The sequence below is a fragment of the Peromyscus maniculatus genome, chromosome 16 (genome assembly GCF_049852395.1).
Source record: "Peromyscus maniculatus bairdii isolate BWxNUB_F1_BW_parent chromosome 16, HU_Pman_BW_mat_3.1, whole genome shotgun sequence".
In the NCBI taxonomy this organism is placed as follows: Eukaryota; Metazoa; Chordata; class Mammalia; order Rodentia; family Cricetidae; genus Peromyscus; species Peromyscus maniculatus.
In genome coordinates, this window is record NC_134867.1 from 23434101 (window position 1) to 23460344 (window position 26244).

A 26244-nucleotide genomic window follows, 5' to 3' on the forward strand; every position below is an offset into this window, starting at 1 on the left:
TAAAGCCTTTTAAGTCCTTACTAGCCGACCAGTCAATCTGTCTAGAAGAAAACACTGTCAACAAAAACCCAGCTCACTGCCATAAGGCATTTTAGACATTTCATCTTCTAAAGTTGTTTACCTTGTAGTCAACACTGAAAAAGATTGAGAATAAAAAAAAAGCAACACATGATCAAGAATTCTACTCCTATGCGTTTGCCCAAGAGAAATGAACACATGACATGTTCACATAGAGATATGAAAAGGAACTTTCGTAAGAACCATTATTATGATCCCCCAAAACTGGAAAGAGCACCAATGTGCATAAAAAAAGGCAAATGGCTAAAGAAATGATGGTCCATGTATACAATGAAATACTATTCACCCACAAAAAAGAACTATGAAATACATAGTAACATTCATGAATCTTAAAACTATTCTGTAAATAGAAACCAGATAGAAAATAGAGTAAACAGCTCCTTTTCCCTAAAGGTGGTTCCTAGGGTGGGATAAACAGAAGGCACATGTCCTCTGGAAAGTTTTGTGGATGACACAAAGTTGTGTATCTTGATTGTATTATGAGCTTGGCAAAATTCATTGAGACTTATATTTCAGATGCGCAGATTTTTGTATATAAATTATAACTGAAAAAAAAAGCTATGAAAAGGTTCAATTCCTTAGCATTTAGTTTAATGCATGTAACTAAAAGTTAAACAATGTTGCTGTATAAACCTGTGAAAGGTGCAGTTCAGAGCGCTGCTGTAATACAGCTCTTTGGTAATTACTTATCGATTGCTCACCAGCATATTTATTCCTTGTTAACTTAATTGAAGAAAATTTTACCTTTGGCTCAAGAGAAAGAATCTGATAAAGCTCCATCCTAACCTACTGGTGTTTCACATGTTTACAAGGAAGGAAAGCTTCAGTCAATATGAATGATCATACCGAAAATACCACGACACTGTGGTATCGACCCAAGAGTTTTTTTTTTTTTTATTAATATATATTGATCATTCTTAAACATCATTTTATTAACTTTTTTCCTTTTGCCATTTTTTTCCCTGGGAAATTTAGCCATCTAAATTTACCATTTAAGTGTGAATCATGGAATACTTTATTAGAATACATAAGACTCTTGTTATTCGGGAAAAGAGAGATCTATGAATAACAAACACCTCACATTTGTCTCACAGGTTAGATTTTTAAAGAAACACTAAGAATGCTTGAAACAGCTGCAGGAATCATAATATTACGTTTAACTAAAATTACATGATATATATGTGCGTGCATGTGTATTAAGTAAGAGTTATGATACTAGAGGTGATAAAGTTCCACTTGAAAAAACTCTAGTAACAGGCATGAGAAATTTCCCTTCCAGTTTTTAGTTAGGAGAGTCCAAGAGATCACAAAATGCTATAGTCCACTGCCGGTGCCTTTGGTTGCCTCTCAGAATTTAAAGCTAAATTCCTATTGCTGAAGACACCACACATGTTGGACACAGGGTTGGAAGACTGGAGCTGGAGCTGATCAGGAAGTCTCTCTGAGGACTAGCTTTCATAGTATCTGAAGGTAGCATGCAAGCTGCCAAGGGAGAAAAGTAATTAAACAGTCCTACCTAGCTGTGACACTTATAAATCGCAAAGGCCCGAAATGGCAAGGTGTCCCCAGAGGCACAATAGTGGCAATTATAACTTGGCAGTAACCAACAGCTATAATTGGACTTCAGGTCTTATCAATAAGGAGGGAATTCATGACTGGTGCCCTAAATGCAACCAACAACCTGTGATTGGCTAGGCCACCGAACCCAGAGCATCTACTCCTGGCCCTTCCTCAAACAAGTGACACCCTCTAACTGCATTCTTGACATTTTTACCCTTACACCTACACGCAAGTGTAACTAACTCTCATCCTTTGTCAGAGAAGTTTCTTTTTTGCAGCAGACACACGTCATTACACAAAGTCACAACTAGTCAAAATGTAAAGGATGACTGACCATGGGGTGGGTGCTCAGTCCCAACGGAAACATCTACAACACAATTCTCACACCTAAAGCTCAGGGAAAATAGTGGGAGAGGGGGCAGAAAGACTGTAAGAGCCAGCGGGCTAGGACATTTGCTATGGGGTTATGACAAATATTTATGAAAGGGAACACAGCCGTGGACTCTCAGCAATGTGGTTGCTTAAACAAAACCTGAATAGTGACAACGCCAATTGACATCCCAATGTGGATGGAGGGGAGGGGGCGGGTCTCACAAGGTCCCATTCTTCAATGAAGGACTAGGGAAACTATGTCTTTCCCTAATTGGTTATCAAGTACCAAATGGTCAAGGCTAAGAATGCGCACGCGTGCGTGCGTGCGTGCGTGCGTGCGTGCGTGTGTGTGTGTGTGTGTGTGTGTGTGTGTGTATGTGTGTTGTGTGTACACATATATACACAAATAACATTAAATGGACTTAGCATGTTATATTTATTCATATAGACATAGAATAACAACAATGAACCAAAAAGAGACCATGGATTTGAGGGGGACATGGAGAGCTGAAGGAAGGGGGAATTATGTAAATACAGTACACACACATATGAAATTAAAAAATCATGGAGTAAATCTAGCCAAGGAAGTGGAAAAACAAAAGAAGCTGTTGTAAAAAATAAAAAGAACCTCCTGCTTTCTTAGTCATGAAGTTATTATAAACTGACACTCTAAACAACTTTATAAAACCAATAGAGAATGGCATATTAAACTCTTTACATAGATACCAGTGGTGTACATATTCATTAATGAAGATGGAATTAGATGCAAATGATATATCTACTCATCAATGAAGATGGCTTTAAGGTTTTGTAAACTGTAGACCTCATTAAGAGAACAAAAGAGGAGAGAATACGTGGATACATACTATTTTACATGTGTTAAGTATGTATCATTTTACCTCTGTCCCTATCACACTCCTATATTCAATGATTTTACATCAGCCAATTGTAAACCTGATCAAATAAATAAATAAATAAATTTAAAAAAAGCTTAAACAAGCAAGAATACAAATGTCTGCAGTGGGAACTCTGAGATTATTCTATTTTCTATATTACTTAGTATATAGACTTCTCATTAGTATATAACATAAATGACTTATCTCCAAATTACCTCTAAATATATTTGGGCAAGACTTTTATTCTCAGGATAATATAGTCACTAAGATGACTATTTGGAAGGACATATAACAGCACTCATCCAAATTAATGATTACCAAAGTGCATCCAGGAGTCGGGGAATGCAGATCAGAATGTCATCTGCTGTTCCGGATAAAATAGTTTTCACAGCGAAAGCAGCTTGGCAAGGCCCATCTCAGAGATTAGCACAGAAGCCACAATTTCCCAGAGACTGGGATATACAGAGTGCAAGCTCCAAACTAAACCAAACCCAAGAACAGCCAACCAATTGTTGGCTTAAAACATGTAACTGTAGCATTTAGGACTAGAACACTGAATTTCAGGTAATAGCCCCAAGAATGTACCCAGGTCACAGGCCCTCCTGCTCCATGGCTTCGACTCCATGGCTGGTTTCTTTTCTGGGGGAACATTTGAGGCCTGTCAGCACAATGAGGAAAATGGTTCTTCAAATTTTTCCAGTATTAAAACTGTATTTTGGGGACTTTAAATTTTTCACACAAAGAAATTTACCTATAGTTTAAAAACAAAGGCAAGAGATGTACACTGTTGGCAGTGGGAAGTGTTGGTGACTCGGGAACATTTCCATATTGTTCCACGAGGAGACTCCACTTTATCATTCTAGATATGCTGCTGGACAAAAGACTCATGGTTAAACATTCTTATTTCCCACCCAGGCATTTAATTAAAATGCTTGAGTGTTAACAAATTATTGAGATCAGTTTGCCAAAAATAGGTCTATATTTTATTTTTAATGAAGTTCTCATTTATATTTGAGGTGAACAAAATATTTTTATATGTCTCTCTCTCTCTCTCTCTCTCTCTCACACACACACACACACACACACACACACACACATACACACACACTGAAATAGTTACTAGAACAAATTCATCATCTCACATAGTTAGCATCTGTGTGTATGTGCACTCATGTGTATACCTACATCTAGGCACCTGAAATGGACAGAGAAGAGAATCTGGCAGCAGGGAGATGGTTTCCAGAGCTTTTGTTCAAATTCTGAACTGAGTTGATAGGGGCTGAGATGGGGCAATAAAAAGGGGAATGGGAACGAAACCTGATTACAAGACGTATCAAAGTATTATAAAAATGTAGTGGACAGGATTTGATGATACACTGGATGCCAGGGAAAAGTATTTAAGGATGACCTCGGGGTACTGAACTAAGTAAGGTATTGGTAGAAGAAAAGATCAGTCTGGGAGGAAGGGGTGTGGGGGTTGAAACGATGCACTGGCAGGTTAGGCTTAAAAGCGACCTCAGACGCAGCTGGGTCTAAAGACTTACGAAGGTGGCGCTAAAGCTTGGGATAAGGAGTGTTGGTGCTTTACACATGGTAGAGGGATCCACCGTGCTTTGGCTTCCGAGGGTCCAAGAGAGCCGGTGCAGCTGAAGCTTCCCCATGTCCCCTCACTTCTTGATTCTACCCTGACTCGAGGTGGAGATCAGCTACTCCCTGCACTACCTATCTGCCATGCTCCGGCATTGCATTACCATGCGTGCCACCGTCCTCATGTGGATGGCAGCCACAGTCCTTCGCTGCTGCTCAGAGGTAGCCATGTTCAGTCAGACACCAAACAATCTGGACACGTCCCAATGACCTGAACCAAGAGAGCATCCCAGGTCTGGTGAAGAACAGCCAAGAAAAGTCTACACCATCAGGGAAATGAGGAGGGATGAGTACATTACCAGTTACAGCAGATTCAAGTAGAGAGGGGAAATTCCTTGGAAGTGACGAAGTCTTATGAGTTTTAAAGCCAAAGTGAGAAGGGAAGGCTGTTCTAGACAGAAGAATATAAATATGCAGAAGAGACAGACTTAAGACAAAACTGAGAAAATGCAGAGATTTGTCTATCAAGAAGAATAGATTATGTAGTGTTTTTGCCAGGTAACGTTGATTTCATAAGTAAGGCACCAACTACACACTAAGGATGAGATGAGAAAGTGATAATAGGTTTCTTTTAAAAACCTTTCAATAGTCTAGGATTGAGAAATGGCTTGGAAACCAGCAGCAGGAAGATGCATTTGTTGAGGTAAATCATAATGAGGGCCTATGATGGTCAACTCTATGTGTTGACCTGTCTGGGTTGAGATACCCAGATAGTTAGTCAGATATTGCTGGCTGTATCTTGAGAGTGTTCCTTCCTGGAGTAGATCAAGATTAGAAGTAGATACTCTCCCATCTGCTAGGTGAGCACCACCCAGCTCTCTGAGGGCCTGGATAGAACAAATAAGTGCACAAAGGCTGAATTCTGATTCTTTCAGCTAGGACATCCATCCTTTCCTGCCCTTGGATGTGGGAGCTCCTGATTTTCAGCCTTTGAACTGCTCTCATTGCACAGTGGCTCCCTTGGTTCTCAGGCCACTTTCCTGGGTCTCCAGCTTACACAGGGAAGCCTTGTAAGGACTTCTTGGTCTCCATAGTGGGATATGCCAATTCCCACAATTAACCTTCTCTCCCATGTACTTCTGTTTCTCATCGTTTTGCTGACCTCTGGAGAAGAGCGAGGGGAACTGAAGGGAAGAGAAGGTGTGGGGAGCCGTGGAGTAACGAGAAACAATGGAGAACGAGCAAGAGAGAAAAAGGGTATGGTGGGAAGGGGGAAGAGGGCCACAGCACACGCTTTTGGGAGGATAAGAGTCTGTAAGGAGGGTCTTTCAGGAAAACAAGGGTCGGCAGTAAACACGCTGTTTGAGGTAAGTGGACAGAATGGAAGTGACGTGTGCAATTCAAGACTGGTGGATTACAGCAGCTGAGAGGTTTCACCGGAGACAGCTCACAGATGGATGTGTGTGGAAAGTGATGGGGAGGAAGGGACACGTGAGCTGTTTTAAGGAGGGTCTGTGGGGAACGGGAACCTGGAGGAGTAGGCAGAGTAGGGAGAGGGTCAGCTGAACACAGGCAGGGCCTGGCAGGAAGCGACGGAACACTAGGGAAAATGGTTTCCTTCCATCACAAAGACTCCTGCTGAAGATAGCTCCAAAGTGTGATCAGATCTCACAACTGGGAGGAAAAAGACAAGCGAGGGAGTTACAAAGAAGACTGCATGGAGGAAGGAAACCCAGTTCTACGGAAGACGTTTACAAAGATTCTGGCTTGTTTATTCTAGAAGAGAGATCGAAGAGCTTTTCATAATCCTATCATTAATATTAAGATCAGAAAGATGCTAGAAAAAGCTTCTATTCTTAACTTAAAAAAAGATTTATTTTTGTGTATGTGTGTGCCTGTGTATGGGCACATGAGTGTGGTTGTCATTGGAAGTCAAGGGCACTGAATCTCCCTGGAGCTGGAGTTGCAGGTGATTTCGAACTGCCCGATGTGGGTGTTGGGAACTGTACTCTGGCCCTGTGCCAGAGTAGCATACTGTTTTAACTGCTGAGCCATCTCGCTAGCCCATATTTTTTAACTCAAGGACAGACTCTGTAAATGTATATTTGCTTTTAGCTTTAAGCAATGAGAGTGGGTATAACCAAAGCTAATGGCATAACAGTAATCTTTAGGGTTGCTGATGAAATTGACCTCTGCGAGTTAGACTTCAGCTGAATCTGTGGAAACCCTTTTATAATCAGTAAAGTACTTAACTATGAATACAGTACTTGCAGACAGGCACTAGGGAAGCCCCCAGTCCCAGGGAAACCCAAAAAATGTTTTCCTCCCATCTTCCCCCAGACAGTGGGAAGTCAAAAGGCACAAAATAAATTTAGTTCCAACACTTCTCCAGAATTGGACATTTATTTCCCTACCAGATTACAATAAATTAAATTAACAGGACCTTAAAAGACAAATTTGTGGAAAGGCTTTGAAGACTGTAGAGAATAATGGAATCAGGCATTAATACGAGCTGCCCGATGCCTGTGGTTTGTATACTTATCATGGTCTCCCCTTTGCACTCAGTATCTTAGGATCAACAGAGTAATAAATGTATTTATTGCACCTTTATATTGGAAAGGAAGGAACCTAGGCACTATCACCGTCTTTTAGGAAAACTCACAAAGTAAATGGATAATTCTTAAAGATTATTCTACAAAGGGCTGTGCTCATTCTATAGATTCTATTTCTTAAGCTCCTATTCTAACATAGACATGAAGTTAGTACTTACAACTCAGGTTAGGAGTTTGATAGTGTAACCGTAGCAAAAACCGTGGACACTAGCACCAATTTTGCCGTTCAATTTAAAACATCACTTAGCACATGCATCCTTCACCATTTACTGCAACAATACTAAATGGTTATGCGTTTAAGCCCTTTCTGGGCTATTTCAAATGAAAACAACACAAGAAAGACTCCTTGTGGAATCAACCACCTTTACGAGCACACCACCACAGATGGCCCACTTCAAAGTGGATAAAATTAAGACAAGTCAAAGAAAATGTGACACCAGATTATTTAGTCTTGTAATATTTACATCAAGTTAAAAGTAATTTAGGACTTTCCTCTAAGCCAATTAAAAAAAAGTTCTCAAGAGTAATCTAAACAAGATCAAAGGCCACTTAACATAATGAGACAATGTAGCCATTATAGACTGCCAAGTGATGAGAAATTGGTCTGAGCTTAAAGGTAAATGACACTTGGATATTTACTGTTTATGGCAGGAGCCTTTGAAGCCAAGTGCAAGACTTTTAATTAGAGTACAAGGAGAAACTATCAAAGCCGCTATTTCTGAATTTTTTAATCTGAAAGTAAGAAAAAAAATAGCTTCGTTAAATGAAATATTCAGACATGCACTTCTCTTGTCCCTGGGTGAGTCTGAGAGAGACAACATAAAGAGATGACATGACTGGAAATGGGCAAAATGCTACAGCTTCCAGTGACATCTGATGTGCAGAACAATCACAGGACCCCGAGCTTCCCAAAGAGCAGGATGATGACCAGGGATAATGTTCTGCATCAAATGGGAGTTTATGGTCATCATAAGGAGGACTCCTGAATCCAGAATGGCCACATCACAATAAAGGTCTCCTCACCAGGCAGTGGTGGTGCACACCTTTAATCCCAGCACTTGGGAGGCAGAAACTGGTGAATCTCTGAGTTTAAGGCCAGCCTGGTCTACAGAGTGAGTTCCAGGACAGCCAGGGCTACACAGAGAAACCTTGTCTCAAAACGTGCCCTCCCTCCTCCTCAAAAGAAAAGTGTTCTCAAGTTTGTTCTTTTATTATTTTTTTGTGTGGCTGCTGGTAAGCAGCTTAGTTTGAAACGAAGAAAAGAAAAAGGAGGAAAATACATTTGCCCTTTCAAATAAAAGCTGCAATTTTATATGAATAAAATAAATGGCCATTGAGGAAATCAGTCTAAGAAAAGAATACTTTGAAATCAGGTGCTTATGGAAATGTTTTGTGAGGGAGTTCATTTTTTTAAAAAAAATGTATTCTCAAAAATAGAAATTCCTGCCTTGTGTTTTCAGAGGCAGTATTTCAAGGCTTTCTGATTTCATTTCTGAAAACTGTGTATGTGTATATACATAGGTATTTATTATAATTATATACACAAACCATTTACCTATTAATTTACAGAGTGAGCAGTTATCAGGAGTGAAACTTCCTAGCAAAATTTTCAAGAAAATTCTTTGTGTAACTTGAAAAAACGATCACTTGAAAATATACATGTTTTAGGAAAGCCTGGCAGCCCTCCACTTTTCTTGTACATTTTCTATTTACAAGTGTGGGTGAGCACGCACACGTGTGTAGGTGCATGCAAAGGCCAGAGGTCGGCAGCAGGTGTGTCTTCCACCTTACTTTTGGAGACAGAGTCTCTCACTGAACCTGAACTTGACTGAAGTCAAGTCTCAGTGACTTGGGTAGACTGGCTGCCCAGCAAGGTCCAGAGATCCGCCTGCCTCTGCCTCCCCAGCGCTGGGGTTACAGGTGTGTGCCACTGCCCTGGCTTGGAATGTGGGAGCTGGGTTCTCATACTGAAATAGTCATGGTTGGGTGGCAAGCATTTTTATCAATGAAACCATCCCTTAACTCTTCACTCTCTCCACTTTAAAAAAAAAAAAAAAAGAAGAAGCAGAGGAAGGCAGACAAAGCAGGAAAGAGGAGGTAGACTGAGCAGATTAGAATGTGAAGGCGACTTCCCATCTTATCTTCAGATGCCTTTTGACTTTTCACCACGTGTAAAGGCAAAATAGCTCATTCTATGGACATACCCTTCTATCCATTCTGCTTGGGACAGAGGTTAAAGCCGTGTTGTGGAATAAGCAGAAAATAAAAGCTTTGAATCACTCACTACCACAACCAAAAACTTAAAAAGAAGGCCCTCTCTAAACCCATTCTCCACTTAAAAGGCCTTCCCTAAAATTATTCTTAATATAGTTGATAAGTATCTATTTCTTCAGCTACGGCTTAACCTTTTACAGTTTTACTTTGCAAAGTTTAAAGATAACCCTGGCATAGTGTAACACAAGTATATATACATAACTCATCAATACAAAGACATGTTTGTATTTTTGGATGAGTACACAAAAATATTTCACCGCTAAGATAGCTACTGGGAGAATTTAAAGACTACTGCTCATGGTCTTGTTGTATTTGTGGAGTGCCAACCTGCTATATCAACCTGTTGTAGACAATTCACACATAAATAAATAGCTAAATGTGCTCTCCTTAATACGTGCTAACATTCTTTTTTTTTCCTACTAAATTTAAGAAACACAACTCAATACCTCCTAATAAAGGAAGTTGTCACATTATTCCTTATTCCAGTCTCATTTCAAAGTATTTCAATAATTTACAATAATCCTTCTTCAGCTGGGTGGTTTCATTATTCACGGTCCTTTGTTGTCCCAGATGATAACAATTACTCCCGGGCTGTTACAATGTTGCCTGGTTTGTGGAGGACTGTGTGTTATAGGCCGAGTACATGGAGAACTGCTAGAATTACAAATGTATGCAGACATCACACACACTTTTTTAATGAGGGGCCAAAGGCAAGGATGACTCCACCATGCTTCTGGGAAAGCGGAAAGGATGCTGAGTTGGCCACAACCACCTGGGGACCTGACGTTCCTCTGTGAACTATTCTTTTGGGTCTCCAAGAGTACCCTTCCCATACCTTGCTGGCTCTCCTCATGGTTAAATTTCAAGGTCCTGTTATAAATATTCTTTCTGTCAAACTGATATGACATATCAATCCTACATCCACAAAGAAGAAAACCACAGCTTAGAGCAAGGCCTGAGATGACGTTTAAAATATTCAATAAAGCAGCATCTTCCATATGGCTTAGCGTGTTTTGATTTATAACCCTGCCCTTTTTGCTGCCCTTTCTTTCTGCTGATCTTTCTCAAATACAATCAGCACCATTATAGGAATTGGCACTGTCAAATATTTTAAAATTATGGAAAATCTGCAATAGACAATTGATTAATTTTCCAATGTCCCCTTGCAGAGTGCCTGCCAGGTACAAAAAGGTACAGAATTGATGTATCTAGGGGACAGAGTCGGAGAAGACACATAGGACACAGAGGAGCAGAGGCAAGAGCACCCCAAGAACCTGTAACAGTTTAGCCAAAAAGCAAGGAGGATCTCTTACAAAGAGCAGAGCAAGCAGATTCCGTGACCTTCGAATAAACACATGTAATCATAGCTTAAGAGAAATAAACAAATACATCCAGGCTACTTGTGCAACTTCCTACACACAGCTATCAGAAATGGCATGCATCTTATGTAATTTTTACTGAACTTCAAGGGGTGTGTGTGTGTGTGTGTGTGTTGTGGGGGGGAGAACAGATTTATTCCTAAATTTTGGACAACTGTTCACTGATAAAGCCATTACAGTAATTGCACTGGATCTGTTTATTAATTTGTCACAATTAAGTCAATACGAGCTTTACTAATGTCCTATTACTTGATTAGTTTTGAAAGTGATTATCTTAAGAACTCGACTTAATTGGAAGCCTCTCAATTTACAAGGTACATTAAACTCTCAGTTGCATCTCAAAATTATTCAACACATGCAGGTCAATTACCAGTAATCACTGTTTTGTACAAATGTTCCATAAAATCTATGGCATGGTATGACAAAGAGGGAAAGTGCTGTTTAATTAATAATGTTACACTCCCATTGACATTTTCAGGACAGAAGGGCAACAGGAGCATTCCCAGAGTCCTCCTGAATGGGGTCTGCTCCTCAAAACTGCCAAAAGGAACATGAGCAACGCGCTACCTCACAGATGAAGATCATTTGTCATGATTGCAAAATCACCAAATTGCTCCGCCTGTACCCATGCCCAGCTGCACACTGATTTCCAGATTCGTAAATGACAATTAATTCTTAGGGCTGCCCCATCCATCACTTTCCTTCTCTAGTTAATAAGACACTGTGATCAATTATCATTCATCCCATTTTCCAGAACAGATCAGCTGAAGCTTTCACTGCACAAACAGGAGACACTGTGCAGTTAATGCACCAGTGGGACAGAGAGGCCTTTAAAAATTATTGGCCGAAGTCTTAAGTATTTTATATCTCGCTTTCAATTTCTACTCAAAGACTCAATGCGGACAGTTGATTATTTACAATGATTAACAATCATAAGGGCTGATAAAGCACCTTTATGCCAGGCGTAATTTTCAAATATCTTTTTAAACTCCTTCATAAACTTTTACATTTTATTAAGTGGATATTTGAAAGGTTTGCCCCACACTAACAATCTAGTCTTGAGATCAATTACAGGAAAATTGACTGTTGGCTCATTAAAAACCCTGGGAAGTCAATTCCTTGAAAAGTGGATTCCACTGCTGATCTGCAAAGGCACTGGATGAATTTATGTGTTGTGACTTGAGCATAATCTAAGTTCTACACACAGCATAAATTGAAAAGCGCCAGGGCTGATTTGCTAGCAATTGTATGAATGTGTGAACAGAGTGAACCAAGCCGAAGCTGTGAAATACTAGATCTGTACATGTGAAAACTGTTGAGTTATGTAACATATATGGCAATTTAACTATTTAAATACTGTGGGAAAAGAACTAGCCACACTTAACAATCTGCTCCCCTGTGTTTTGAAACAAGGTTCTCTGTAGTTGGCTTTCTGTCCTTCAGTTGATACACAAGCACTTTTTGAAGGGGTCTGAGTAAGCTTGAGTGTGTAAACTGTCTACATACCATCTGTGATACATTTCTACACTTAAGTACTCATATTTATCCTTAAAATGTGCACTTCCTTTTGGAAGTTCATAAAACACTTAAAAACATCTAATTCTTGGTTGGGCAGAGCACCAACTAGCCACTGCATTCAGATGCCAATGCTTCTGTGGTCCTAGAAGAATAACAGGTGTCTGTGAGGATGGGAGGGCAGTCGGGAGGGAGGCTGGGGTGCACAAGAACTGAGCATCTCCAAGCCTGTGCTCACAGGCCGACAGCATCTGCTGTTTCCTCTGGAGAATAAAAAAAAAAAAAAACACACTTTAAAATCCATTTACCTGTGTGTTAACTTCAATGATGACAGAGGTGGGAAGAAAGGAAACAGTTTAGGTTCCGGAGGCTCTTCAGGTCCCTACGGCTTCACACTGGGTGACCAGCCACATCAAAGCAGTCTGTGTTCAGACTGTGTGTTCTTTACTTTTCCATGAAGGAGGCTGTACACAAAGAACATTGAAATCACATGCCACTACCCTTGCTGGCCACTTGTAATAAATAAATGCCTTCAGTTTGGTGAAGCTTCGGAATGCCTGGCAGAGATGTAATGATCAGTGAGAGGATTAGCTGTTCTCACAGAGATCTTGGCCCCTTTCTCATCTGGAGGGAGGAGGGGGCTTTCCTCTCTTCTGGTCCTTTCTTCCAGGTTCCTCACTGCTTATAATCAAGTCCCATTGCCTGAAGCCTCAGCAATGTTTTTCTGGAAGGTGCTTTGCTTTTAAACACTTACCCTGAAGTTCTTAATTAAATTTAATTAAAAATAACTTTCCTTTTTTTTTTCTCTATGCCAGTATGGGTCAAATTTCATTTTGTCTTCACATAGAACTTAAAAAAATTATAAGAGCAGTGCAGGACAAGTAAAATGTTTGGAAAAAAATTAATACTAGGATTTTTTTTTTAAGAAAAAGCAACACACTGCTTAGAGGTAAATGGAAATACTAACAGAAGCAATAGAATCATAGATCCAGAATATGCCGCCTCTCCTCAAACAGTGGAGATGCCACCTTGCTGAGCCGCTCTGGGAAGTTAAAGTCTAACAGCCACTGAGGTTTCAGCATTTTCCATTATAATGATTTGTTTTCAGAGTCTCGTCCTGGATCAACAGCTCCTGAATCAGACTGGACATGGTTAGAAAAGCAGGTTATCAAGCCTTACTAAAAAGCTCATAAAGTGGGCATTGGGATGCAGCACTTGAATAGGTTCTCCAAGTCTCACACACACTGTAAAGCTTGAAAAGTTCGGTTCCACTAAAGTTGGGTTTTTATGCTCTCATTTTCTGGTATTTGTATATTTCCATTATTAAATTGACTGCCAACGAATAGAGAAAAAAACTTCAAAGGCAGCTGAGATAGGAAACAAAGCTATTCTCATCCTTAGCTGCATATTAGGATGCCCTTAAGCACAGGGACCTTACCCTAAATTGACTTCAACAGACAGAGACAGAGCTTAAATATTTTCCAAGTTAGGCTGGGTGGTGGCACCTCACCCCTTTAACCCCAGCATTTGAGAGGCGGAGGTAGAGACAGAGGCAGGCTGATCTCAGTGGGTTCAAGGCCAGCCTAGTCTATAAAGTGAGTTCCAGGACAGCCAGGACTGTTATACAAAGAAACCCTCTCTCGAAAAACTAAGAAAAAAAAATTCCAAGCAATTCTGAAACACTGGGGAAGTTGAGAATCAGTGACTGTAGTTAGACAGCAGAATTAGCATAACCTAATAACTAGGAAATAGGTCTGTGTATTTAAGGCTACAACACACACCTTCTCAGCAATTTAGTCTGTACCATAGTAATTAGGCAAGAGGTGGTGGTGTTGGATGGGAAAAGAGCATACCACTTATTGCCTCAAACTCACTTTAAATTAGCAGTGCTAATTAATAGAGACAAGAAAATTAAAAAAAAAACAAATAAGAATTTAGGTAATAACTTCAGCCTTGATCTCATATATTAGACCTAAAAATAACAACAACAAATATTAAGAGCTTGAGCATGGAGCCGCATGGACCACACAGAGATTCCCATTCTGCATTTCCTGTTAGATCTATCAGCCCCTTTCCTGGGTAAGGGAAGGAGAATGTGCTTCAGAAAGGGGCACTGGGTGATTGGAAGATGAAGGTTGTCATAAAGGATCATCACCACCAACTTAATTCTGACACTATGTTACTTACTGTAGAGGAAAAAAGAGTCCCTCTGTCCTTCACCTTAGTTCTTATGTGGGCATTTTGACTAGATGTAGGAAACCCATTAATACAAGGGTAACGGACAGGAAAAAAGCATTCAAGTCTTTACTAACTCTTTTACATAAGGATAAGTCCAACATAAGGACTAAAACAAGATGCTCTGTACCTTCCAGAGAAAACGGTAAAAAGTAAAGAAACGGCAGGACAAGTGGGTCTCTTGACTAGGGGACTCAGTTTCAGGGGTTCACTGAGTCATCTGGAGGAGAGGAAACACTAATTGGGTATGCGGGTTATTCCCATGAATTTAGGCTCATTTCAGCACAAAATAACATTCTCTGGTGACTAACACTGTTTTCCCCCTTTGTATGTGGAGGGTAGTTCTTCCCAAAGAATTATTGCAGGTTGTTGCATGTAGGAAAAGACAGGCCAGCTGGCCCTCCTGTTCCTTGGGAAGTTGACTTGAAACAATTAATATGCCAATTGAGTAGTTTTGAACTATGTCCTTGATGACTTCACTTTATATGCCATTTTTATGTATACCATTATCCTCAATACTGAGAGTAAGGCCATACATTAGGAATGAATCCAATGTGCATTTCTTTCATGTATAAATTGGGTTTCCACGAAAATCTTTTCTTTTCCTTTTTTTTATTAAGAAAATTTTTTCAATCATTTGACGCACCAAAGATCCCCCTCTTTCTTCCTCCCACCCCCCAACCTCCCCCTCCCAACCCACCCCCCACTCCAACCCACAAGAAGGCAAGGCCTCCCATGGGAAGGCACATTCAGTAGAGGCAAATCCAAGCCCTTCCCCCTGCCTCAAGGCTGCACTAGGTGTCCCATCGTAGGTAGTGGGCTTCAAGAAGCCTGCTCATGCACCAGAGATGGATTCTGATCCTACCTCCAGGGGGCCTCCCAAGTAGATCAAGCTACACAACTGTCTTGTCATGCGAAGGGCCCAGTCCAGTCCCATGTAGGCTCCACAGCCATTGATCCCTTTAGATTGGTTTGGTTGTCCCTGCATGTTTCCCCATCATGATCCTCATACACTTGCTCATAGTATCCCTCTTCTCTCTCTTTGACTAGACTCCTGGAGCTCTGTCTAGTGACTGGCTGTGGATCTCTGTATCTGCTTCCACCTCCTTCAAACATGGCATGTTATAAGTGGATACTAGATATAAAGCAAAGGGTAATCAGGCAACAACCCACAACTCCAGAGAAACTAACAGGGAAGACCTAAAGAGGGATGCATGGATCTCCCTGGGAAGGGGAAATAGATGAGATCTCCATGAGTAAATTGGGGATGGGGTGGGCAATGGAGGGTAGGGGATGGGGTTAGAACATAAAGGAATGGGATGGCTGAGCTGGAACAGGGGGGGAGGGGAAATGCAATGAAAGAGATACCATGATAGAGAGAGACACCCACCATGGGGATAGAGAGAAACTCGGTCCTGGGGAAGTTGCTGGGAATCCCCAAGGATGACCCCACTGGACTACTAGCAACAGTGGAGAGGGTGCCTGAACTGAACTGACTTGCCCCAGAGATCAAATTGGTGAATACCCTAACTGTCATCTTAGAACTTTTCTCCAATGACTGATGGAAGCAGATACAGAGATCCACAAAAATCTTGAGTTCATCATTATTGCTGTTATTTTAGATTTAGTTATGAGAATACAAGCTCAATAGAGTTAAGAAAATGGCCCAAGTTTTTAAGCCATAGTGCAAATGTCAATAAATACGAGTTTTAACTATGGCAAAGTAGCAGCTAGAAGAGGCTGCCATTTGATCCCCCCCCCCCCATTTTAGAGATTACTTCTATTTTACAGAATTGTCTCTGGCAATTCTCTGCTTAGAGTTGTAATTTCTAAAAGAGAAAAAAAAAATCCTTTAGTTGGCAATGCAACTTGGCTGGGAGAATGCTAGCCTAGTATGTTCCCAACACTCAATAAGCCAGGTGTGGTGGTGTTGGGCTGTAATCCCATTACTGCAGAGGTGGAGCTAGGAGGATGAGAGGTTCAAGGTTATCCTTGGGCACATGGGCAGTTCGAGGTCAGCTTCATATATGAAACTCTGTCTCAACTCCAAGAGAAGAAGAAAAGAATCCCTTCAAATGGCTGATGAGTAAGTACTAACTGTTCCAGGCTTGCTAATCAGAGACTCTTAGTTTTTTTCAGGGCCTGGACTACTTGGAACTCTTCAAATAATATCAACCTATGGGCCAAGGACTTGCCCATCCTATTCTCAGATTAAAAGAAGAATGCCTGACTTGCATGGGAACAAAGTATTCAGAAGAATTACAGGATGGCTCAAGAGCTGAGGCTATGGATAATCCCAACAAAGTCCCACTGGGAGAAAGAAAAAACAGCCTGTGAGATGCCTGACTCACATGCAGCCTTCCTGCCCATCACTTCACTTATAACTTGCATTCCTCTTCATAGGAACCTTTGTATACATCTGAGTTCTGTGACAAGGTTAGGATGAAACTGGCCATTTCCATGACCACCAGCTTCAGGGATTTCCTCCCACTCACCCTCCTCTCCTATGCACAGGCAGGTGTGGGTTACGCAGAACCAAACATTGGTGGTAAGAGTTGTAATATTCTAATTCGTGACACCATCACTAGACATACCACTTTAAACATCTTCAAGTAAGGTTGATTTGTATTTTCTAGGAAGTAGCAATGGCTAAGTAAATTAAAGAGTGAAAAGACAGAAACCTAGTATAACAAAATAGCCAATCTGGAGAAAGACACACTCACAAGAGGAGGTCCGCCTAAAATACTTAGAAAAACTCCTTCTGGAGTTGGTAGAACTTGTTTTTGAGTTCCTAAAGGATCCATGGAACATAAATAAAGCATGAAGTGTCAGGTAAAGCTCTGAGTTTATATGCATGTTTAGATCACTGGTATAAACCACCGCAGGATAACTAAGCAATCTGCTGTTTGGTAAGATACTAGGAAGTCATTAAGTCAGCTTGCTCTCCTTCTGCTCAGAAAATGTTTATGGATATCCTTAATATCACACCTATGAAGTTAAAGTATGGAACTGTCTTCAGCTTCATTTTGAAAACACAATGCACTCTTTTAAAGTTGAAACCAGAAACTTTAAAAAATGGGATTCAAATACAATAATGTTGAAATATATATGCCAACTGCCAAGTAAAGTCATAGTAAGATATTAAAAAACATTTTAAAATTATTTAGACCACTAAGCAGTCTTCCATAGTTTGTCTATTAAAACTCCCAAGTATAATATATATGTATTTTTACACCATTCAAGTACCACTTCAGTAACTTAGTAAGGGGGTTATCACCATTCATAGAGGATAATCTTTCTTTGTTAGAAAACATTAAGCTATGTATTATTTCTAATTAAGACCGTGTTTCAGGCAAAGAAATTTATAATTTAATTATAAGAATATAAACTACAATGCAACTCATAACAGTATGTGCTTTGTCAGATAATTAAAATAGTGGATACATAAAGCTTTATCAAGCAGGGGGGAAAAACAGGTGAGGGAGCTGTGCCTCATTTATCACCTTGCAGACTAATGAGACTCTAAAGAGAGAGCAGTCAGGTCCCAGCACATCCCCTGATGGTGAGCAATAAAGCACACACACTGCAGACAGTCCCACTAACTTAATATACCCACCCTGCAAGTGTCGGTTCAGAAAATCCACAAAGAGAGAGAAGTGATAAAACAATATGGCTAAAACTAACTCATTTATCAAGAGAGACAGAATAATTATTAGGAATGCCCAGACTGTATGTCTGGTGATAGAAATGAATAATGGGCACATTAACTACATTATTTTAAATTAAGAACACACTTTAGAAAACCAAAAATCTAATATAAGTCTTCACTACATCTAAGCTTGAATTATGCCTAGAAATAAAGAAATGGTAAAATGCTCGGTTTTGCAAACCACATAGGTGAGTTCTCTGTGGCAAGCTGGAAAAAAAATGCACAGGTCCCCTTGCTAATAGTAGTAACGAGATCAGACATCAAACTTTGACAGTTTGTCATTAAAGAAACTGGGTTATACAAAAATCTAATCTGCTAGCATGGCATTGGTTTTCGTTTGGCAGAGACATTGTGTGCCTTACATAGCCTCCTTCTGTACTGGGGAGGCACAGGCATCCTAGTCTAGTTAGCTCTTGTAACACCTAGGCTATCTATCCAATGACGACTAGCTACAAAATCACAATTCCAACTAATTCACAGTTGAAATGAAGCTCTTGAATTAAGAATTTGTTACAGGTGCAAGAAAAGTCTGCTGCTCCCCCCCCAACCCCCCACCACCACAGTAATGTTTGGGATAGATTTCCCCAGACAGCATATAAGTAAATTAGGTTCTCTACATATTTTCCAGTTTACATAAATAACAAAATCCAATTTGGCCTATTGGTATCTTGGCTCCAAATATATAAACCTCCCCAATCCAAAATACTGCTTGTTTTAAATTCAGCCCAGTAAGCAGTTATCTTTGCTTGGCAAAAACTATCCTGTATTTGTAAATTACAAATGTTAGCATACAATACCACATACAAAATATATATTCTGCTCTAACAATCAGGCTGCGAATCCTCAGGGAGTGGGCCTGTCTGTCATCCTCTTCAATAAAACCAAGTGAACAGAAGTAGAAAATCTTCCCAAGATTTAGAACGGAATACCATCACAGCAGAGACACAAAGAAACGCTTATTTTTGACAAAGGAGAAGTAAAGAAACCAATTATCTGTAGGCGACAACCTGGATATTAGAGGACCGTGCACAAGTAATAGCAAAAAGTTCGCATTTTTGTGAGTGTTGGCAAAGAACAGCATTCCTATTTTCAACACTGAGAAGCGCTGCATGAGAAGAGCAGAGCTATCACTCAAGGCTTCCTTCAGCATAGCGCGTGCTGCCTTTCAAAGCCAGTCAACAATGACGACCCCTTCTATTCTACAAAGTGTCCCCAAACTCCCCCAGCCCTTTCTCCATCTACATACCTTGGGCATCCTCCAAACCTTCTCTTGTTTTGAGAAGATAATTTAAAAAATATGATTTTGTTGGACCTGATTCCCCATTTTTTTCCTTTAAAACATTTACTAGTGACAGCCTTCAAAAAGGAGAAAAGCCCCTTGCCAGCTGTCCCTTACCTTGAACCTCACCGTGAACATAGAGGCTCAGGAAATAGCACACTGATAAATACCAGCAATCACACTGTGAAAGCATGCTGCAGGTATATGCAAAATGCCATTTTCCCCCTTATCCGAAAATTTTTCAGTGCTAACTCAAGCTTTTCAGCAGGAAAGAGACTGGGTTCAATTAATGTATTTTAATTAGACAAATGAATATGAAGTGTCCTACTCTAATTTTGCCAACACTTATTTTGTGAATTTGGGTTACGCCATTGCTATCGGGTACACAGGAAAGAGAGGGAATAAAAAAAAATTTAAAGGTGAAAACAACAATAACAATGCTCATCTAAGTTGGCAAACAAAACAAAACAAAACAAAACAAAACAAAAAAGCAAACACAAAAAACAAAAAATGTTCCTGTCAGCTGCCAGATTATGACACAATTTCCTTTAGTTTAAATGAAAACATTTGGGAATATATAAATGAAAATGATCACTTTAAAAAACATATACAATTGTTTTATAATCTTTGAAGCGATGCCCTGATGCAAAATATTGTTCAAAACAGGGATGGTATTATGAAAAATCGGTCTGTCCCAGATAATGAATTCTTTACCAGCATAAACAACACACACACACACACACACACACACACACACACACACTCACAATTTAATAAGTATTTCTTTGTGTACTGAAAAAATATTTCTGTAGTACGCTAAAAATAGATTTTAAGAAAAAATCCACTTCATTATTAGAAATAAAACATGAAATAGAGTAGAGTTAATAATATTTACAATTATTTCAAGAGCCATCACAACCAATTAAATGCTATAATACCCAGTTCGGCAACCCTACTTGCTGGTTTTAGGAAATCTTTGTTCAACTGCAGACAGCCACAGGATTGGCTCCAGTGAATCTTAGTACAAGTTAGAGCCATCATTTACTCTAGGTTCTTAAACACAAGCCTCAGGTCCTAGGGGGACTCCCAAGGCATGTTAGGGTTTTGGAAATTGGTATCATTTGATTTTCTAAGGAATATACATTTCATCAGAAGAGGTTCCCGTTGGTCGATCAGATCTTAGTTTGTGAACCTGAAAACCAAAGTCACCAAAGAACTACTGAATTAGCCTACCTTTCAGTTTATACAGGGGCCTGCAGGATTTAAAGAGATGGCTCGATACAAAGCCTTGAAGGGGCTGGAGAAAACCTAGAAGCAGGTCTCTTGCTAATCAATTAGTATACCATTATGCTCATATCAGCTTCCTCACAGGGCCAGGGGAGGGAAAAGGAGCTAACTGTATGGGGTTTTTGTGACCAGATCTTATTGGCTATAAGGAAATATTATCTTGGTCAGAATGTTACCTAAAAATATCAAGTCTGAAGATACAGGAGGTAACAGAGATGGTCTACAAGAGCTAAATGCAAAAGGTATCCAAACACCAAGCTGCTGCAAGCCAAGCTCAGCTGCAGTCCTGCCTCGAGATAATGCAGAACACGACAAGATAATGCAAGTTCCCACACAGAGCCTCAGAAGCCCTGGCGGGGAGAACAGACCCTGAGCTAGCACACTAGCTGGTAGAGAAACTAGCTCAATTTATTATTTAATGATACTTAATAATTCTTAATAATACTTAATAATTCAATAGCCCTATAGTGTGACTTCCCAGGCTCTCTGCTTCAACATGCCCCAACCTGCTTCATACATAGACACACAGATTCACTTAAGTCAGACACAATTTCAAAATGTGGTTAGTAATTTATAAATGAAAACAAAACACAGAATCTTGATTTTTTTTTACAATCGCATAATGATTAATTTCTATGATTTTTCATGACTAACTTAGGGATGAAGTGTCACTACAATGCGTAATTATGTACTCTAGTTCTGTCTAACTACTCTGTGTGATCCTTGCAGTGTTGCTGTGGACACGCATGTGTGTAGACACAAACACCTCAGCCCACACTCTAGCTCTGTCATTTACTTCCTGTCTGCTCTCATAGATTTCAAACCTCTCTGTGACTCCTATGAACAAAACGGAGAAACAATTGGAGTGAGTATATTGGGCTCTTCTGAGGGTTACATGTGCAACATCTGTAAGAACCTATTACATTTTATGTTGGGTCATTACAGCTTAAAACGAAATTATTTAATTGATGAAATACTAAAACTACAATGAAAACTCAACCCACTCCCTGGGAGAACACTAGAAAGCACTCGGTCAGCTTGTATGTTTGTTTTTAATTGATTGAGACAGCATGCCAGTTTTCTTTACGCAAAGGGGCTGGTTGATCTGTCAATGAACCTGCCCCATTCCGTCTTTACAGCTGCAGGCCTGGCGGTCTTAGCTGCTCCCCGCCTCATGTATTCAGATACACCAGCCTTTTAAATGTCTGATTAGTCTAAGTGTTATTTCTCTGCAACATCTCCATCTCCAACAGTAAACAACCCTAGGGATTTGCTTAAGTGTAATGCTTTGCCGACTGCTCTTAGTATTTATGGAGTGGGACAGTATCACTAATACAAGGGCACTATAAAACAGAGACAACTCCAGCTCAAGTCTGCTTTACATGATTCTGTTAGGCGTATGTAGCTCACGACAGGAGCCCATCCAAGGCCATAGAACCCTGAAGGGCCAAGAGCTTCCAACACAGTTCTAAGACACTCAGTTGGGGTCCATTGTCAGCAAAGTGCATGTAATTAACCATTTTACGAGGCCACAATCTCAGATAGTCCACCTTAAAGTATGTTGTTGAAAATGAAGACTTTTACCTTTTCATATTCAGCAATGCCCAAGGTATTCCAGAAGGAGTATGAAATGCAGGTAGCAATTTTACCCCAAGCTCCACTGCTTTCTTTCGAAATATCTGAAAAGTTAAACAATTATGTAAGCTACTATTGCACGTAAAACATAATGTTCTCCACTATTAGCCATATTTAGCACTTTACTTTGCAACTCATCTGAAACAACAGCTACTAGAGTATGAACTGATCCAGGGGCCAATGCACTGTGGGGGTTCTTACACCCAACATTAGTTATACCTTAGTATGAGCGAGTGAATGTAGCACAATTCAGACATGTGTGTCTCACTTCCTCAATCTTAATTTCTAGTTTGAGTCTGCTGTTTCGGGCATTTGAAAGCATCATAGATAATCCAAGTAATTTCTACGTGTGTGCCAGCAGGCGAACTCACTGGTTTTGGACAATATTACTTAGATGGAGAACTAGATGATCTGCCCTTAGACGCAGTTTCTTACTGGGGCGTAAGGCATAAAGAAGTTTTAGAAAGACATAATCTGTATGTTATCTAAGCCCTTGATGTTTTAACTTTCTAGGAGAGTAAATGAAATAGGTGCAAGTTAAATGAGGTATAGATTCTTCCCAGAGTGTGGTAGGAAGAGGATTCCCATGAATTCTCAGAACACAGATAAGTAAGTGCTGGGGATGGCCAAATCTTCTTCCAGGTGTTCATGTCAGTCAGCAAGGCTCTACTGTGGAGATGGCCTTTAGATGAGTGGGTACGACATTGACCTGGGGCTAACTAAGAGAATGGGGGAGCTATTAGGAGTGGCCGTGGTCTAACACAGATGGATGCATGATGAACCTGCAGGATACACAGTGTAGCTTGTCTGACCAAATGGGGAAACTGGCAGCTAGGGTGGTATCCACAGTCTAGGCCAAAATCATGGAGAATCATAAATTCAAGAGTAAGATTTTTGTTGTTGTTGTTGTTAAAATTAAAATAATGAAGTGTTTGGAAGCAAATTCGGCTGAATTGTGCTTTAGGAGGATTGATCAAAATGACATTTGTTCAGTCAGTTGTTCATATCAAAGTACTGGCAGATTCACGGAAGGAAGGCCAGCTACCACCTTCTCTGTAGCAGCCATGACACCAAACTGGTCCCTCGTCTCCTCACCTTCAAACTGTGTGACTTCGTCTGGTGCACTGTTCACCCCTACTTTCTCCTCAACATGGAGAAGACTGAACCAGGAGTATGGAGAATGATAGCAAGGTCCTTCCTCCACCAACGTATGAACACTGGCCACAGGGCTTGTCATGGAAGTCCTGTGTCTCTTCCCCAGAGAGAAGAGCTCCTCACAATTCCTACTCCAAGACCTGAGCCTCTCTAAAGAGAGAACCAAGGACTTGGGCTCCGGAAAGGAGGGGTGACCTACTCACTCTAACATGGAGACCCCCACACAAACTCGACTCTTTCAGAGTCTAAGTCTCATTTAATAATGAAAGTTAGAAGGAAAGTTGCAAATGAAAACTCCAGCAATCAACTGAGGCAAACCGACATACACTGTATACAAATAAAAGCACACATATTTCTAGTTCATAGAAAGAACAAACAGAGGCCATTCACCCCACAAATTACCAACTGTCACCAAAGGAGACATGGAAAGAAAAGAATAATAATAAATATTATAAAATAGATCCATGGTTTCATTCTTCCTTCCCATTCCCTGAGAATTCCAGGCTGTCTTCCATGGTAAGAATTTATGCTACCACTGCCTGGCCATCTGTGGACTTTCTGGTTTCCACCCAATTTTTAAAACTGTTAATTAACTCCTTTTCAAGACAGTTACATAAGATAGAAGTCAAACTATGCAATTAAAACACCATCTTGGATATAAGCATATGGCGTGCGAGCTAAAGGCTCGGGCTTTGAAGGCACAATGCCTGTGTTTGAATCTCTGCTATACTGTTTCAGGTTGATTCATCTTGGCCCAATTGCTTAATCTCTCTGTGCCCAAGATTTCTTGCCTAGAAAATGCAGATAACAGCAGCATTTGCTTTTGGGAAGTTGTGGAGAGACATAAACAAGTTATTACATTTATGGACCTTAGAACAAATAGTGCTCACTCTATAAGTTGGGTGTAGTTTTGATGATCATAATTACATACATCTCCAAGGGCTTTCCATAGTTACTGTCTGAGGCTGTTTCTTTATATAATCCTGTTTGGGTCAGAATTATACTTCCCCACCTCCAAGGCTTAATTATGAGCTCAAGAGCTAAGCTCCATGTTCTCATCCCCTAATCACATTCCCATACTCTTCCCACTCTTTTCTTTGGCTCTTCCCTTCTATTCCTTAGAACACATCACAATTTGGGTATCTTGCTGTTTTCTGAAACTTAATCTGCCCCACACTGAGTTAGTAATTGAATATCCCAGATAAACTTGCCTAGTTCCATCACTGATGATGTTTAGCGAATCCCTTGGACTTGGTGTTTGATTTATTAACCTTTACTCATCACCAGGCCTAGCAGGGTTAATTCTGAAGTGTCCTGTGCACAGCTCACCTGAAGATAAGTATAGGCCATGTTCTCACCACCAGGTAAAATAAAAAGGATGATTATAAAAAAAGTTTTTCTATCCTAGCCATCAGGTTTCCTCATTTCCATTAAGCTGTATAATTTTAACATTTTTGGTTTTTTTTTGGTTTTTCGAGACAGGGTTTCTCTGTGTAGCTTTGCGCCTTTCCTGGAGCTCACTTGGTAGCCCAGGCTGGCCTCAAACTCACAGAGATCCGCCTGGCTCTGCCTCCCGAGTGCCGGGATTAAAGGCGTGCGCCACCACCGCCCGGCAACATTTTTGTTTTTTAAAAAAACCAAACCAGAATGATGTTGGCTATTCTACTATCTTAGTAACAACTCCTATGAATCAGGTCTGTCTATCATCTTTGTTCCCTCAGAGGTTGCTCTGGCTGTAACTTGTGAGACTTCACAGTCACAAAGTTTTGTTCAGAGTCTGACAGTGGCATCGTCTTCGCTTAGTCAGTTCTCTGATTTTACTGCCTCCTTTCAGCCCATCAAATCCACTCCTTCTCCAAGGCCCAAGCCAATTCTCGCCTCCAAGATCTTTGCCTCCCATGCATGCCAACTCTGAGAGCTTATGTCACACAAGGAGGTGTTTGCAAAGGCACGCCATAGATCTCTAAATGTTTTCCTGTACTTTCATGGCACCTGATAATTTTCTTTATTTTTTCTGAAAGTAGAGAGATTTCATTTTGCCTTCACTCCTTGTTTTATAGCGAGTCCAAATTTAATCATTTTGCATTTAAATATATTAAGAGCAGCACAGTATTCATATGCAGGAAGATAGTTTTGTTCTCAGTCCATGGATAGGAAAGTGGTGACTTCCCAGTTCAGATGTTGGTCTTCATGGGGTCTGCTCTCTGAAGGCCCAGCTTCTTCTTCTTATCTTTAGGAATCTATTTAAATATCCCGCTCAAGAGAGGCAGGATTAAAGGCGTGGTGGCACTCGGGAGGCAGAGCCAGGCGGATCTCTGTGAGTTCGAGGCCAGCCTGGGCTACCAAGTGAGCTCCAGGAAAGGCGCAAAGCTACACAAAGAAACCCTGTCTCGAAAAAACCAAAAAAAAAAAAAAAAAAGAGAGAGTTCTTCCAAACAGCCCCTCCCAAAGTTGCCCACATTCCTTCGGTGTGTGTCACAGTACTGTGTAAGCTTCTGTACCTACTTATCACGCTATAATTACTTGTTTGCTTTCTTGTTTGTTGTTTTGACAACCCAACTGGATATCAGCATAAGAAGAGCAAGGGCTGAAATAAAATGAAACACCACACCACAGCAACGCGGGAGCTGGGATTCAAACTGCCCATTTAGTAAGTGAATGACTGAATCCA

At 40.4% G+C, this 26244-nt stretch overlaps 1 protein-coding gene across 2 annotated transcripts in view; it reads right to left on the reverse strand.

Annotated features, from left to right (window-relative positions):
• Nucleotides 1–26244, reverse strand: part of Man1a1 (mannosidase alpha class 1A member 1) — a 177390-nt gene that overhangs the window by 50707 nt on the left and 100439 nt on the right. For both annotated transcript variants that reach the window (XM_016007071.3, XM_006988627.4), the window contains exon 6: nt 22368–22462. In XM_016007071.3, the coding sequence (XP_015862557.1) occupies nt 22368–22462 (95 nt within the window). The remainder of the gene's footprint in view (nt 1–22367; nt 22463–26244) is intronic.